Below are 17,211 nucleotides of genomic sequence, written 5' to 3' on the forward strand. Positions count from 1 at the left end.
GGCGCTTATTGGGTCGAATACAGTACCTAGAGTTTACTGGTTCTTTGGTGTATAATGTTACGATTCTCTGATCAGCTGTTGACTCAGTACTGTGTATCTATACTATGATCAGCCATTGTTTGACCTCAGGCTGACCTGTTTGGTATGCTACTGTGCCTGGCTCCCTTGGGTTCCATATTGATCGCCATATTGATCGAACATTACACAAGGCCCTCCAATCAGTGTGGCCCTAATTCTGTATATCTGATGGCACCATTTGCCTCTACATTGATACCACAGTCAGAGTGGCGAGGTCAAACGCAGGAAGGGTCATCATGGGGACATACTAGAAACTTGTCACCCCTTAACACACATTTGAACTCCGCTAATTCTAAAAGTCGAATAATCCATTATGGAATTACAGGGTGGTTGGGTTAAGCGGTCAGCTTCATGGCCATTCCTGATATTGCAGCGGTCACTAGGACATCAGTTTAAGACATAAAGTGATTTATGTAGTTTCCATGGAAACGTGAAAGTATCACTACTGTCTTGGTAGTGAATAGTGTGAGGTTAGGTGTCAGGGAATTATAGGGAAGTGCTGAGTTGTTGATTGGAAGAACTGTATGAAATTATTGGTGTATTTTTGAAAACCATTCGGCATATAATTTCAAAATTGCATACAACCATACTTAATGGTGTGAAGATAAGAAATCATCAGCGTTTTAGTCAAAAATGGCTGCAGTTGTCTTTAAAAAGCATTAAAATTTAAAACTTGCCTGAATTAAAAAAAACAACAAAAAAACTTGTCTGATTCCAATAAAAATTGGTGTACAGATGCTTGAAGGTATTGAAGTTGTGGAAAATTTATTGTATTAAATTAAACTTTACATGGTATTTTGATTGATTGTGAAGTTACAAATGTAGATTTCAGCCTTAAGTTCAATATGAAATCTCCGACATCTTTTAACACTTAAACAAATAATGTCTTCCTGGTTTTGGGGTTTTAGATGTTGAAAACTCGGTCAGTGACCTAGTGAGGATGTATTGATTTTCGGTATGTACTGGGTCACACTGCGTCCTGCATCACAGGGACTGCTGCAGTGTTTCAATCAATACCGCCATCAAAACATGTCCCAAGCCAGACTCAGAAATACTGACATCACAACTGGTCCTCTCAATTAATACACGGAAATACCACCATCACAACACTCACAACACACACACAGAAATACCACCATCACAACACTCTCAACTCACACACAGAAATACCACCATCACAACACTCTCAACCCACACACAGAAATACCACCATCACAACACTCTCAACCCACACACAGAAATACCACCATCACAACACTCTCCACCTACACACAGAAATACCACCATTACAACACTCTCAACCAACACACAGAAATACCACCATCACAACACTCTCAACCCACACACAGAAATACCACCATTACAACACTCTCAACCAACACACAGAAATACCACTATCACAACACTCTCAACCCACACACAGAAATACCACCATCACAACACTCTCCACCCACACACAGAAATACCACCATTACAACACTCTCAACCAACACACAGAAATACCACCATCACAACACTCTCAACCCACAGGGACTTGTAACGTACATGTAGGTTGTGAGAAAGTCTGTTGTGTATACATGTGTATTATGCCTATATACTATATAAAAGGACAAGGGAACCAACAGCTCGCTTGGAAGAGGTACACCTGCCTCTACAAAAGTCGCCCGTATTCCGTCAAACATGGATAAATATGTATATATTTAATACTAATATATTCTTAAATAAATTTTCGATACGGAAAACACAACTTCAGACACGAAATAATATATTAACATACCTTTATTTCATTATGAACGTGAAAAATGCAGTCAGATATCCTCACTGTCGTTATGCCTGTCCAGTGAAATCTAGGTCAAAGGCACTCATATTCCCTTGTAACAAATTTTGTATGCATTCATTTCACTTTCTGGTGATATTTTCCCATTGCAAATACAAATAGGCTATCTCCGATAACGCTTTCATTAATCCAATCCAACAACTAAGCGAGGAATCACACTTTTTTTATCCAGCACTCGACTCTTGTTCGTATAATCCGCCATATTGTAATTGATGATGGGTACCTTTTTAGTGTACTCGCCCTTACCCGATACTGCACTGAAATTCTGTACCCAGACTCTGTATAAATTAAGTTTCATGGTTAAGGTTCTTAGAAGTACCTTTATTTGAAATACACGTATCATTAATTGAAGAATCTAACATAAGTCGAGACTCTAATGTTTTACTTTATCGCGTTACCACATATGGGGTTTCCAGTTCGGGTCCGGGTATGGGGTACACAATATCCACTCGAACGTGTTTAACCTAGATTTCAGTGGACAGGCATAACGACAGCAAGGAAATCTGACGGCATTTTCCACGTTCATAATGAAATAAAGGTATGTTAATATATTATATCGTGATTGAAGTTGTGTTTTCCATGTCGAAAATTTATTTAAGAATGTATTGGTATTATATATGTACATATTTATCCATGTTTGACGGAATACGGGCGACTTTTGTAGAGGCAGGTGTACATGTACATCTTCCAAGCGAACCGTTGGTTCCCTTGTCCTTTTATATAGTATATAAGCCTAGTACACATGTAAACACAACAGACTTTCTCACAACCTACGTTACAAGTCCCTGTGTCTCAACCCACACACAGAAATACCACCATCACAACACTCTCAACTCGTACACAGAAATACCACCATCACAACACTGTCAACTCACACATCACAACATGTCCCTGTAGCCCCAGGGATAAACCATATAGTATATATACAGGTATTTTAATTCTTGTGAAAGATTTTGGCAGATCGGCTCTTAGCAAGACTTTACTCTTTATTTTAGTTTCAGGTTTCTCTCTGCCTTATAATGTCAAGTTCTTTTTGTTTTTAGGTCCCCTGACCATAGGTCACGGTGACCTATTGCGATAGCCTTTTGTCCGTCGTCGTGCTTCGTCTGTCGTGCGTCGTCCATCGTGCGTTAACTTTTTGTTGTGAACACGATAACTTGAGTAAATGTGAACCGAGATTGATGAAACTTTGTATGTAGCTTAATATTAACAAGATCTCGGACGAGTTCGAGTTTCAGGGTTGCTGGGTCAAGTTCAAGGTCACTGCTACTATTTTTATTAAATCCCTATCAGCAATCTAGCAGCTTCATTCCTTGAATGATTTTGATCACACTTCACACATAGACAAAGGATCATAATACCTCAGACAAGTTTGAGTGTGAAGATTGCCAGACTAAGGTCACTGTAACTATTTTTAGATAATTTCTTTGTCAGCACTCTAGCGGCTTCATTCCTTGAGTGATTTTGATCAAACTGCACACAAATACAAAGGACTGAAAAAGTTTGAGTTTCAAGGTTGCAGGGTCAAGGTCAAGGTCACCGTTACTATTTTTAGAAAATCCTTTTCAGTGCTCTAGCGGCTTCATTCCTTGAGTGATTTTGATCAAACTTCACACAAATTTAAAGGACCATAATATTTTCGACAAGATACAGTTTCAGGATTGCCAGGTCAAGGTCAAGGTCACTGTTACTATTTTTAGGTCACCTGACCATATGTCATAGTGACCTACTGCAATAGCCTATTGTCCATCGTGCGTTAACTTTACATTGTGAACATGATGACTTGAGTAAATGTTAACCGAGGTTGATGAAACTTTGTATGTAGCCTTATATCAACAAGATTTCGTACGAGTTCAAAAATGGGAATTATTCGACAGTAACGTACAAGTTATTGCTCTTTGATCTAATTTTATCATTGTGCTTGTGAACAAGATATCTTTGGTAAATGTGAACTGATTTTGATGAAACTCTGTATGTAGCCTTATATCAACAAGATCTAGGATGAGTTTGAAAAAGGGAATTTTTCGACGGTAACTATATTATAGAGTTCATGTCCTTTGTAATAATGCTATTATTGGACCTTGTGTTCTAAAGATATTGTGGTGCTTTATCAGAATTGTGAATTTTATAACCCTTGGCCTCTTTGTGTGCCCCTGGGGAGGAGGCTAAGTTTGCTATAGTTTATATTGAATATTTCTTGGGTATATTTTGTTTATTTTCTGCTGGAAATTGTTCAAACTTTTGATTCACATTATAACCACAAGAGGACATTTTGCTATTATGTCATTTTGACCCTGTCTCATCCCCAAAGGCTGAGGGGTGGAGCCCAGTGGGGTCCAAATGGCTTAAATTTTCAGGTGACCGTTAAGGCCAGTGGGCCTCTTGTCTAAAATGCCATAGGAGATAAATAAGATTTGGAAATCTTAGAATGATCCAAGGATGTTGTTATGGCTGTGGTTTTTTTTCAGGGATTTTTCCGTCGCAGCATCCAACAAAAGATACAGTACCGTCCATGTTTAAAGAATCAGCAATGCAATATTATGCGAGTGAATCGAAACAGATGTCAGTATTGTCGGTAAGTAGAGTTCAACACTGTTACTGATTCGACCTAATCAGCACCCAGGGCGTTTAAAAAATGAAAAGATGTGTAAAAAGACAAAATTATTGCAAACCTATACAGTTTGGACTTTTTTATGCCTTGAGGCCTCAAAAGGGGGAGGTGCTTATAGGGACATAGGCCCTTATTGGGTGGAATAGGGTAATCAAAACTGTCATCAACCTCTCCCAGTGGCCTAATGGTAAGGTGTCAGACATTCAACTATTATAGTCCTCTTCCTGTGGATCACGGTGGCTTATTGGTAATGGTGTCTGACACTCTACTTAGCCTTCTACCTTTATAGTTCTAATGACAGTCAAGATATACCTTTACCAAAAATCTCAGTTTAATGACAAATTAATGATTTCCTTACATATGTTTACCAATTTGGTTAAAACATCAAAAATAATAATGCATGGATAATAATGTGATTGACTGGATTGTGTAGGGAAGTCATCACTTGTCACCTTGTTGTGTATTAAAACCTGCCCCTGGGCAACAGTTAATCCCAACGATGACGTTAACAATAAATTGGAAACCACAAATAGACATCGGTGTCGCCCCCACGAAGCGTTCATTGATTTTTGTGTCGTTAGTGCCAGCTCTATCAAGTTACAGGAAAGCGTGGGAGCAACATCATTACCATATCAAGCTTTTCACCACCAAACTGGGTCAATATATTCCTCCTAGGTTATTTATATACAATATCTACCTAAAGGGGCTTCCATTTATTGACTTCATTGAGATCATAGATTTTTGTACCTTGGCTTACGTCATCGTTACTCTGTGTTAATGATACCTATAAGTACTAAATCTAGTTTGGATGAAGCACCGTCATTAAATCTATACAATTTATCATCATTACAAGTGCTTAGGTAAATCATTGTGAAAATTATCTGTATAACTATGACAACTTATAATAACTTAACAGATCTAGAGGGTTTTATGTCTAGAAACAAAGCTAATATGTCTTTACGTTATAGTGCATCAAGTCTTGCGTCATGCCTACCCTTTGTCACACTTATTCATACCTATATATAAATACTAAAACTGGTTTGAGAGAAACTTTCTCATTAAATCCATACAATTTAACATCATAAATGTTTAACAAGATTTTTTAAAATCAATGTAGTCATATGAGCTGTAATTTCCATCCAAAAGAATCAAGAAGATATTTTTATGTCATTTACCAACATTTTGACAATCACAAGAGCTCAAAATGAGTTTTGGCAGCATTGCCAAACATCATAGTATAATATAAAATGCAGTGAAATGATTTCATATGATCAGACCATGAAGCCAAGTTTGAATGGTTTTCCACAACTTAATTCGTCAAACAATATGGTTTTCAATAGATTACTGCAGAAAAATAGCATGAAAATTTTTGCGCTAGTGATTTTAAATATTATTATGGCACATACAACTTTAATGTAGGTGTTTCTGTGGAACTTTGATAATTATAGAATTAACGACAAGCTTTTTGTCTGAGACAAAGCTTGGCAAAATACAATAAGTAAAATGTGTTTATAATGAACCTCTGAGAAACTACGTTCATACAAATATGAATGTCAAATTTCATTGTTAATCTTAGAGAAACTTACAATAAGTGTATATGTACATTGTATATGGATATATAGGTATTGGAACCAGGGGAGCGATCATTATTCTTTAAGTATTTCATATTTTCTATTTTCGTGTTTTAAATTTTGAATTTAAAATAAACTCGTACTATCGTAATTTGCATGCTAGAAGAACAATACTCTACAATAAACATATCATGATTTCTGGAAAGCTACCCGCTCAATCGAATACGCACGATCATTGCGTGACTGCCGTGTATATTGTACCTGTGTCACAGTGTGTTCTGTGTGATTCCTGGGTAACGGATAGGATTATACTGTTAACATTATCGTTTGTTTCATTGTACAACGATTGATTAATATTATGAGATCAGAAGAGGAGAAAATTACAATGTGTTATATAACATATGAATAAATTAGACGTAAAACAGAAAATATGGAATGTTTTATGAATAATGGTCACTCCCCTTTAAATACATATATGTATACCGCTTATTGTAAGTATTCCAACTATATAGCATATGGACATCAGAGATACAGATATCAGAATATCTTATTGGTATGATATATACCAATAGGTAAACTATTTTGTGTTCTTCAATGATAGGTGATATAGCTATTTTGTGTTCTTCAATGATAGGTGATATAGCTATTTTGTGTTCTTCAATGATAGGTGATATAGCTATATATTGTTGTAGTTTCATCATTTCCATTTTTGTTTTCAGACTGAAGAAATGTATTGCCGTAGGAATGTCCCGAGACGGTATGTATATAATGCCATTGTAATATCTATTATTTTTTGGTGGCCAGAGAAGGCCTATGTTTGTCATCAATCTTGATTTAAGAGGCCTCAAGTCTCTTAGCATAGTTATATCAGTGTCCTCGACTGAATTAAGACGTCAAGGCCTAAATTATGACCCTACTAATTTAAAAATAGGTAGAAATTACATAGACTTTACTTTCCCATTACACAACAAAATGGTCTAGATCAAACATTCGGGAATCAGAGAGAATTTTTTTTTTTATCAAGCAGTGCTTTGAAATGTTTACTCTTGTCGTCTGTAATGTTTACTTTCCAGTCTACAATGTTTATCAATCTTAACAGAACTGTTTATTTATTTACATTTTTTTTTCAGCTGTGCGTTTCGGCAGGGTTCCGAAAAAAGAAAAGGCAAGAATCATCGAACAGATGCAGAAAATGAATTCACAGATCCCAAGTCATCAACTCAGCGGTGTTTTACAGAATCCGATGGACCTTGTCCAGCACGTCATTGCTGCACATCGACAGACATGTGCCTTCACTCTTGACCGAGTAAAGAGCATGCGCCAGGCAGCTGTGCAGACGGGCGAGTTTGTCAACTGTCCCGCTCAAATGGTTTGTTTTACTAGGATATCGGTGTTGACACCAACAATAATATGATTGAAAAAGCATGTTTCTATTGTTGAATAAGAGTTTCTATTGTTGAATAAGAGTTTGTTGAAGTATAATAATTTTATATCAGTCAGAAGAGAAAAACTCATCAGACAGGTTCACCTGTAAATTTCGGAACTCATTCACCCCTGAAGACATACTTAGGCTCTTCCAAATCAATGACTAGACCAGTCCATTTTGAAATTTAAGGGGTGTCCATGAGTTAAGGTAGGGACTTCAATACCATAAACATTATACCTAAAGTACTAAAAATGTGGACAGGTTTCACTTTTCATTTGTGACATAATGTACAGAATATGTTACTTTAATTTAGAATATTATCAACTGAATAAAATATAACGACTTATGAATCTGAGAATTTGTCTACAGTTAACCTGTGATTGGAATAAACATAATGAAGTGAACATTAGCTACAGTTTCGGATGAAGTGTACAAACATTTATTGCTTCAGTTTCTAATGAAGCGTGCTAAGATGAGCTACATTAACATTAGCTACAGTTTCTGATGAAGCATGCTAACTTTTGCTACAGTTTCTAATGAAACATGCTAACTTTAGCTATAGTTTCTGGTGAAACATGCTAACATTAGCTACAGTTTCTGATGAAGCATACAAACATTAGCTACAGTGATGAAGTGTGCTAAGATGAGCTACATTAACATTAGCTACAGTGATGAAGTGTGCTAAGATGAGCTACATTAACATTAGCTACAGTGATGAAGTGTGCTAAGATGAGCTACATTAACATTAGCTACAGTGATGAAGTGTGCTAAGATGAGCTACACAAACATTAGCTACAGTGATGAAGTGTGCTAAGATGAGCTACATTAACATTAGCTACAGTGATGAAGTGTGCTAAGATGAGCTACATTAACATTAGCTACAGTGATGAAGTGTGCTAAGATGAGCTACATTAACATTAGCTACAGTGATGAAGTGTGCTAAGATTAGCTACGTTAACATTAGCTACAGTGATGAAGTGTACTGTGCTAAGATGAGTACTTTAAATGCTACATATGAGTGTGCTAGCTACAGTGATGACAGTGCTAAGATAGCTACATTTACATTAGCTACAGTGATGAAGTGTGCTAAGATGAGCTACATTTACATTAGCTACAGTGATGAAGTGTGCTAAGATGAGCTACATTAACATTAGCTACAGTGATGAAGTGTGCTAAGATGAGCTACATTAACATTAGCTACAGTGATGAAGTGTGCTAAGATGAGCTACATTTACATTAGCTACAGTGATGAAGTGTGCTAAGATGAGCTACATTAACATTAGCTACAGTGATGAAGTGTGCTAAGATGAGCTACATTAACATTAGCTACAGTGATGAAGTGTGCTAAGATGAGCTACATTTACATTAGCTACAGTGATGAAGTGTGCTAAGATGAGCTACATTAACATTAGCTATAGTGATGAAGTGTGGTAAGATGAACTACATTAACATTAGCTACAGTGATGAAGTGTACTAAGATGAGCTACATTAACATTAGCTACAGTGATGAAGTGTACTGTGCTAAGATGAGCTACAGTTCCTATTTCTGTGTTTTAGGCTTGCCCTCTCAATGCTAACCTTGCTACAGAACCTAATGAAAACTGCTGGGAAGATTTCTCGGAATTCTTTTCGCCCGCTATCAAATCGGTGGTTGATTTTGCCAAAGCCATTCCAGGATTTGCCCTTCTGAATGCAGATGACCAAGTAACACTCTTAAAGGTATGTTTACTCACAGGCAATCTGATTGAAATACAGATCCATATAACTACTCCGTTCAATAGAGGATCTGACAACATACCAAAAGGGGTCATGTTTAGATGACATTAGCTTCGATGTGCTGTCTGGGCAAGATGACTTGATACATGAAAATGATTCCGACAGCTTTTTCAAACAATTTTGTTCCGTTAAAGTCACATTCAAGATTCTGGCAGCAGCAATTTAATTGGCCATTTCCAAAGGTCACCTGGACATGACCCCTAATAGGATGTTGTCAGATCATCTTGGGCTTGGGGATGGGTTAATCTCTATGGCTGGAAGGGTGTGTTAATGTCTAGGGCTGGAGGGATGGGTTAATTAACCCCCGGGGCTGGTGGATTGGTTAAGTCCTGTTGTGAATGAGCTTACTCAACAAGAAATATACACTAGAGCCAATTGGGGGCAGGCATTAAACTGAACAGAATTTCTCCTACAATATTCTCGTGGGCAGTCTCTTTTGTTGATGTTTGTCGTTGAGAGAACTTTTTATAATGTGTGTGTCTCTTGTTTGTTGACGTTTTGTCATTGAGTGTGTAATTTAACGTACTAATGTAGAATGACCCGTTTTATTTAGGCCTCTACATTTGAGGTACTTCTTGTCCGGCTTGCTGCACTGTTTGACCCAGATACAAACACGATGTTGTTCACATGTGGGAAGCTATTCAAACGACAGCCGTCAACTGTAAGTACATCAACAGAGGTTCCTTTATTGTATTTAACATCAACATCAAAACAGATTATGTTTTATCTGCTTTTTGAAGACATTTTGTATAAGTAGTGGATCTTAGGGTTCTCAAAAAATTTGTTGACTTGACCATAACTGAAGGCCACAGAAAACAAAAGTTTATGAACCATAACATGTTTGTAAGCAATGCAATCCAATACAATCCAGTACCTTTTTGACTTTGAGACGGTGTCCCATGGAAAAAGTCTCGCTCCCCCATGTAACCAGTTACCTTCTCAGTAAGATTATATATATTTCGTTCTTACCAAAAGAAAACCATGGTGGTCACTAAAAATCATCCCATTCTTTTAAACAATACTAGTGTCGATGGAAATGTTCAAACTTGAAACCCCTGGTAAAGAAATTCTCAACTGCTATTAAAGTTGATTTATGATAAACTATTAATGATTTATGATTAATGGTTTATGATAAATGATTAATGGTTTATGATAAATGATTTATGGTTTATGATAAATGATTAATGGTTTACGATAAAGGATTTATGGTTTATGATAAATGATTAATGGTTTATGATAAATGATTTATGGTTTATGATAAATGATTAATGGTTTACGATAAAGGATTTATGGTTTATGATAAATGATTTATGGTTTATGATAAATGATTTATGGTTTATGATAAATGATTTATGGTTTATGATAAATGATTAATGGTTTATGATAAATGATTTATGGTTTATGATAAATGATTAATGGTTTATGATAAATGATTTATGGTTTATGATAAATGATTTGATTAATGGTTTACGATAAAGGATTTATGGTTTATGATAAATGATTTATGGTTTATGATAAATGATTTATGGTTTATGATAAATGATTTATGGTTTATGATAAATGATTAATAGTCTATGATAAATGATTCATAGAGTATGATAAATGATTAATGGTTTATGATAAATGATTGATGATTAATGGTTGAAGATAAATTATTAACGGTTTATGATAAATGATAAATGGTTTATGATTATAACTTATGGTTTATGATAAATGGTTTTTGATTAATGGTTGATGGTTAATGGTTTTAGGTGACAACAAGTGCTGGCTTCCTGCTCGACTCCATGTTTGACTTTGCGGAACGATTTAACAAGCTGAATTTGACCGATGATGAGATTGCACTGTTCTCTGCTGTAGTTCTCCTTTCCCCAGGTAAGTGGCCTACCAGGGGAGGGGGTTATATTGTAAAATGTCAAACGATCAAAAACTTATCCTCCAATACATTTAGAGGAACCCATTTATATAATTGGCCATTTTTGTCGCCTATTGTGAAATATATAAAACAATCAGAATAGAAATTCGCGAAAGTAAAGTAAGTAAATTGTAGACGAAAGGAGAATGGCTTACAGCACAATGGTTACATTTTTCAAAATATTAAAAATGTTATTTGGTTGCATTGCCATGGTTACGATATGAAACACCCCATTATGTACATCAATGGAAAGTTTTTTATAAATCAATGGTTTTGAAGGCACGGGACAAATAAAATGGCCATATTTAAAATAAAACAAAAAAACCCATGTCATTTGGTAGGTTCGTCTCCATTGACGTCATGTGTATTATTAAGGTATTGGCTAACAATGCTTGTTTAGATTATTTATTTGGAGATGTATATTTCATCTTTTCAGATCGTCCCGGCTTACGTAACCTGGACCAGATCGAGAAGGTACAAACGAAGCTAACCGAGAGCTTACAATCCATCATTAATACGAATCACATGCATGATAGCACACTGTTCGCCAAACTTCTGATGAAGACAACCGATCTACGTACTCTAAATACTCTACACTCGGAGAAGTCACTAGGTAGGTTACAAACATCTCTTTGATCTCCGTACACTTAATAATCTACACACGGAGAACTCACTAGGTAGGTATGAAGGAAAATCCTTTTCCACAAAGTTTCTAGAAATAGATGGAACTTGACCTATATATTCATGTTCACAAGCGATAAAGTATTTGGATATTCAAAACAGATTTCATTTAAATACTACAGACAAGAAATTGAAATTAAATCTACAGATACAATTTGATCTACCGTATTCGACCCACTGTGCACCCCAGAGTAAATAAAAAATTGAAGCAACTCAGGGGGCGCTTAATAGAAACAAATTTGACTTGCCTTTCTTAAAATTATTCTACAAGAGAAAAAAAAATCTCAAGTTTTCATAGTTTTAGTTTGTGTATTTAAGTCGATGTATATATAAATGAGGTTTCAAAAAGAGGCAGGAGTGCTTAAAGGGTGGTGACAAATATTGGATTGAATACAGTACATGTATATGCTATTGAAGGGGGGAGTGGATAAAAAAATATTATTGAAGTTTTATATTAATGTTACTATTTATATAATTTAGGCCAAGCTTGCCACGGTGTTGAGGGGTCAGAGAGTGACGGAATGGACCTAAAGGCTAACTTACAGGAGGCCATTGATTCCAGGTGAGACAAAAATAATTTAGGTGTTTGAAGGCCCACTACCTTTCCGAAACAGCTTCTGATTTTAAAATGGGAATGTAAAACGAGATTGATAATTTTGTGGAGTCACAGAAGTTAGTAGCTCATTGATAATTTTGTGGAGTCACAAAGTTAGTTGTTTATTGATAATTTTGTGGAGTTAGGAGCTTATTGATAATTTTGTGAAGTCACAGAAGTTAGTAGCTTATTGATAATTTTGTGGAGTCACAAAGTTAGTTGTTTATTGATAATTTTGTGGAGTTAGGAGCTTATTGATAATTTTGTGAAGTCACAGAAGTTAGTAGTTTATTGATAATTTTGTGGAGTCACAGAAGTTAGTAGCTTACTGATAATTTTGTGGAGTTGCACAAGTAAGTAGCTTACTGTTAAAAATTTAAGTATCATCACCTTCTGAACAATTTAATTTAAATTAAAGAAATGTTATTTTTCATGATACGGGTCATCTTATGATTCCCGCCGTCGTCCTAATTACTGCATGTTAGTTGACTATAACTGCACCAGACAGCAAAACAGTGAGATGAATCTTCACTATAAACATCTAATGAAAACTAGTAATTTTTTTGGTTTTGTAACCGTTATCTTAGGCCTTCGATATATATTTTCTAATGTTATTAAGAAACTTTTGATTGTTGTTTCGGAAATTTATTGGGCCCTTTAACAATTACTACAATTGTTGATATACAGACAGGGTTTGCATTTAAGTTGTCACTGTACCCTTTTTAAGCACAAACAGTGAAAAGGACCCCACTTTTTCGTTCATTTATTTATTTTACCCTTTATGGTACACCCAGTGCAAACCCTGACAGAATCAAATCTTAGAGATAAAGTTGATTACAGTTCACCAAAATTCTTTTGTGTTCCATTTACTTGTCGTGAATTTCGCGATCAAAGTTTATTACAAATGTTTATCTCCCCTAGTTGATTTAATTCATAAACATATATGTATTTTTTGCAAACTTTTTCTCCTCCGTCAAGAAATTTGAAGGTTGTAATTTTATTGGTCAATCTGAAAGGTCACCAGAACATGACCCCATATGGGATGTTGTCAGATCCTTTATATGATTTCATCCGATTGTTACAGCTATGATCTCCTCTGTTACAGATCTGAGGGTTCCTCGCCGTCTGACCCCTCGTCATTAAACGCCACAGGATATGACCCCTCAATAGAGGTTAGTGGAGCGCCGGTCTTGCCACTCCGAGGCCCGGTGGATGTCCCGTCCCACCAACAACAGGTTGTACTTAAAACTCCGTATGGAACGTTCTATCGTGAGGAAAGCTTCTACGGGCTTGTTCCTGATGCGCCACGCCGTCGCTGTCATACCCTTGATCGAGAGACCGTGTCACGGCCTCGATTACACACCATTGAAGAGGGAAGTAGGCGGCGGAATACGCTAGATAGGGACTATATTAACAAAATGGTGAACAAATTGAGTGATAAATTAGAGAAGAGAGCTGCTATTCACGGTGATAGTATGCCTCCTTCTATCTGTAATAGTGCAGCCAGCAGTCCAATTCCCGAAGAATACCAACATTATCTAAACCGCAATCACGAATTCATCCCCATTTCTACACCAGCTGATTCAAGTGCTTGTAGCTCAAGGGCAATTAGCCCTCAAATGAACCGTGACATGCTCATGACACGGGACACCATAATGAACCGTGACACTTTATTGCCATACGGTTCCTCACCTAGTTCCCCGAATCCTCGATCCCGGTCAGGCTCGATGGGAGCGGATGATTTTGGCAGCCGAAGGCGCTGTTACAGTTTCCACATGAACAGTGAGGGTCGCGCTTCACGAGGGAATGTACAACAGTCACAGATGGCTGTCAATTATCAGCAGGAGCGTGAACGACTCACGTCGGAAGATTTCAACAGCACGTTGATGCCGGACATGAGGCGGGGGAGCGTCGGAGCTTCCTACAATCTCCACGCACGCAAGAAGTCGCTGTTGGTCGACCGTCACCCTGCTTATTTGTCACGTCTGTCGGACTCGATCAAGAAAAAGACAGAACAGCATCATCTGATGGCTGATTTGACCTCAGCTACACAGGTAAGGGAGGTAACTCTGGGTAAACTAGTATGCAAGTCATGTTTTGATCAAATTTGGTCCATTTGTTGAAACTATAAGGACAATTTTTTTAACTTAAAAAAAATCTTTTTAACAAAGATGTGAAGGGTATAAATAAAGCAGATAAAAATACGTAAAACTTTACAACGACATACAGAAAATGGCTTACAGCTGACATACAGAAAATGGCTTACAGCTGACATACAGAAAATGGCTTACAGCTGATTTTATAATCAGAAAAAATCCTTACTTCATCTCATTTTTGTATTTGATCTTGTGCCTTTATCAATTTGGGAGGGTAGAAGGCTGAACGATTATCAATGCTAGAGGGGTGGAAGGCTGTTCCAGTATCTATGTTGGAGGGATGGAAGGTTGTACCATTATCTATGTTGGAGGGATGGAAGGTTGTACCATTATCTATGTTGGAGGGGTGGAAGGTTGTACCATTATTAATGTTGGAGGGGTGGAAGGCTGTACCATTATCAATGATAGAGGGGTAGAAGGCTGTACCATTTTCTACGTTGGAGGGGTGGAAGGCTGTACCATTATCAATGTTAGAGTTATGGAAGGCTGCACCATTATCAATGTTAGAGGGGTGGAAGGCTGTACCATTATCTATGTTGGAGGGGTGAAAGGCTGTACCATTATCTATGTTGGAGGGATGGAAGGCTGTACCATTATCTATGTTGGAGGGATAGAAGGCTGTACCATTATCAGTGATGGAGGGGTGGAAGGTTGTTCCATCATCTATGTTGGAACGGTGGAACACAGTACCATTATCAGTAAGTGGGGGAAAGCATACAGCCAGCCTACTTCTGGTGCAGCTCAAGTTATGTAACCCTACTGTTTTCCATTAGGTTTTAATCTCTTGTTTTTTGTTGTTGTTTTTTTTACATTAGACCATACATATGAATGATGACAACAGTGCATTTGACAGCGTATCATCGATCCGTATCCCTGTTCCGTGTCGTCCCCAGCAGTGGCCTACCCCGGCGGCCGCTGCGTCGTCCCATCCTAAAGAGCCGGAGGAATCTAAAGAGGATTTAGCAGAACCAATGTCTCCAATGTCGACAGACCAGAACGAGGAGGACACTCCACCTGTCGAGGTATATATAGTCAATGGGTGATGGAGTTAACAAGCAAAATATTCCAATAATTTTAATTGATGTAATGAAAATATTCTAACACTGTCACATGATGTAAAAAAATATGCCAAGACTTTCATATGATATAAAAAAAAAAATTCTAACACTTTCACCTGTTCGTGAAATGCTTGTTTAACTATTGGAATAAAAATTATTTCCTTAAGTTTCTTGTAAAGGTTTTGATGAAACTTTAAACATTGATGATGAATGTAAAAAAAAATTATAATAAGAAATGAAGGGGGAAAAAATGAAGAAATGAACAAAAAAATGAAGAAACAATACGATGATTTTGATGGTTTGAACAGGTGTTCCATAAGAAGTTTGACAAGCTGCGTAAGCACCTGATCCAACCCACGGAGGGAGACTCTGATCAAAAACAACCTAGTCAGTCCTCGGATGGTAGTGACCAGAACAACGATCCACCACCGGCTATCATTATAGAGGACACCCCGAAACTCGAACTCCCGAAATCTCCCAAGATGAAGCCAAAACTTTCCGCTGGTGAAGCTCATCCGCAGCTTTTGGCCCATTTGCAGTCCCCAAATCGTGCAGGATTGGTGAACGTGCCATTGCAGCTAGGGCCGCAGGGGATCCCAACTTTGTCGTCAGGGGCATATCTTAATAATAACGGTCTGGCAGCTGCGCTGTCGCGTCCACCGGACACGGAGATGACCAGCCGAGGGAATCAGAAGGATCAGTTACATGCCACCACGATGTTCCACCTCAAGGATAAACTAATGAGGAAGTACGATAGTATGGAAAACCTCCATAAAATAGGTCATACTCCGGGACAGTCCTCCGCGGAGAATAACGCCACAGAAACAAGTCCATCCAACTCAGAATCTCCCCTAACAAAGTCAGCAGCTGGTGGCTACCAGGGTCACATGCCGGTTCATTCCACCCCGGGGCAGGTCCCCGGTACGGGAATGTTTGGTCCTGGGATGTACCCTAATGCCATGCACCCCGCCTTTATAGGAGCAGCCTATTCGTCCATGAACATGATGCCTGGTTATAATCAACACCTCGCGGGCATGCAGCAGTTAGCTCAATTTTACGGGCAGGGCCCACAAGTCAGGTACGTAGTTAGCGCAATTCTACAGACAGGGCAAACAAGTCATGTACATAGTTAGCTCAATTCTACAGGGGTGCCCACAACTCGGGTACACAATTAGCTAAATTCTATGGGCTGGGCCAACAAGTCAGGTACGTAGTTAGCGCAATTCTACAGACAGGGCCCACAAGTCAGGTACTTAGTTAGCACAATTCTACAGGCAGGGTCCACAAGTCGGGTACATAAAATGCTAAATTCTATGGGCAGAGCCCACAAGTCAGGTACGTAGTTAGCACAATTCTACAGGCAGGGTCCACAAGTCGGGTACATAAAATGCTAAATTCTATGGGCAGAGCCCACAAGTCAGGTACGTAGTTAGCACAATTCTACAGGCAGGGTCCACAAGTCGGGTACACAATTAGCTAAATTCTATGGGCTGGGCCAACAAGTCAGGTA

The 17,211-nt window shown here is 37.7% G+C and overlaps 1 protein-coding gene across 1 annotated transcript in view; it reads left to right on the forward strand.

The window, feature by feature from the left end:
- The window catches only part of LOC138310291 (uncharacterized), a 47,735-nt gene that overhangs the window by 17,460 nt on the left and 13,064 nt on the right, over positions 1–17,211 (forward strand). Inside the window, exons 4-14 of the mRNA XM_069251428.1 lie at positions 4,384–4,490; positions 6,817–6,854; positions 7,228–7,466; positions 9,081–9,242; positions 9,853–9,960; positions 11,051–11,171; positions 11,648–11,824; positions 12,373–12,454; positions 13,593–14,541; positions 15,459–15,665; positions 16,010–16,779. Of these exons, the coding sequence (XP_069107529.1) occupies positions 4,384–4,490; positions 6,817–6,854; positions 7,228–7,466; positions 9,081–9,242; positions 9,853–9,960; positions 11,051–11,171; positions 11,648–11,824; positions 12,373–12,454; positions 13,593–14,541; positions 15,459–15,665; positions 16,010–16,779 (2,960 nt within the window). The remainder of the gene's footprint in view (positions 1–4,383; positions 4,491–6,816; positions 6,855–7,227; positions 7,467–9,080; positions 9,243–9,852; positions 9,961–11,050; positions 11,172–11,647; positions 11,825–12,372; positions 12,455–13,592; positions 14,542–15,458; positions 15,666–16,009; positions 16,780–17,211) is intronic.

The sequence above is a fragment of the Argopecten irradians genome, chromosome 16, assembly GCF_041381155.1.
Source record: "Argopecten irradians isolate NY chromosome 16, Ai_NY, whole genome shotgun sequence".
Classification (NCBI taxonomy): Eukaryota; Metazoa; Mollusca; class Bivalvia; order Pectinida; family Pectinidae; genus Argopecten; species Argopecten irradians.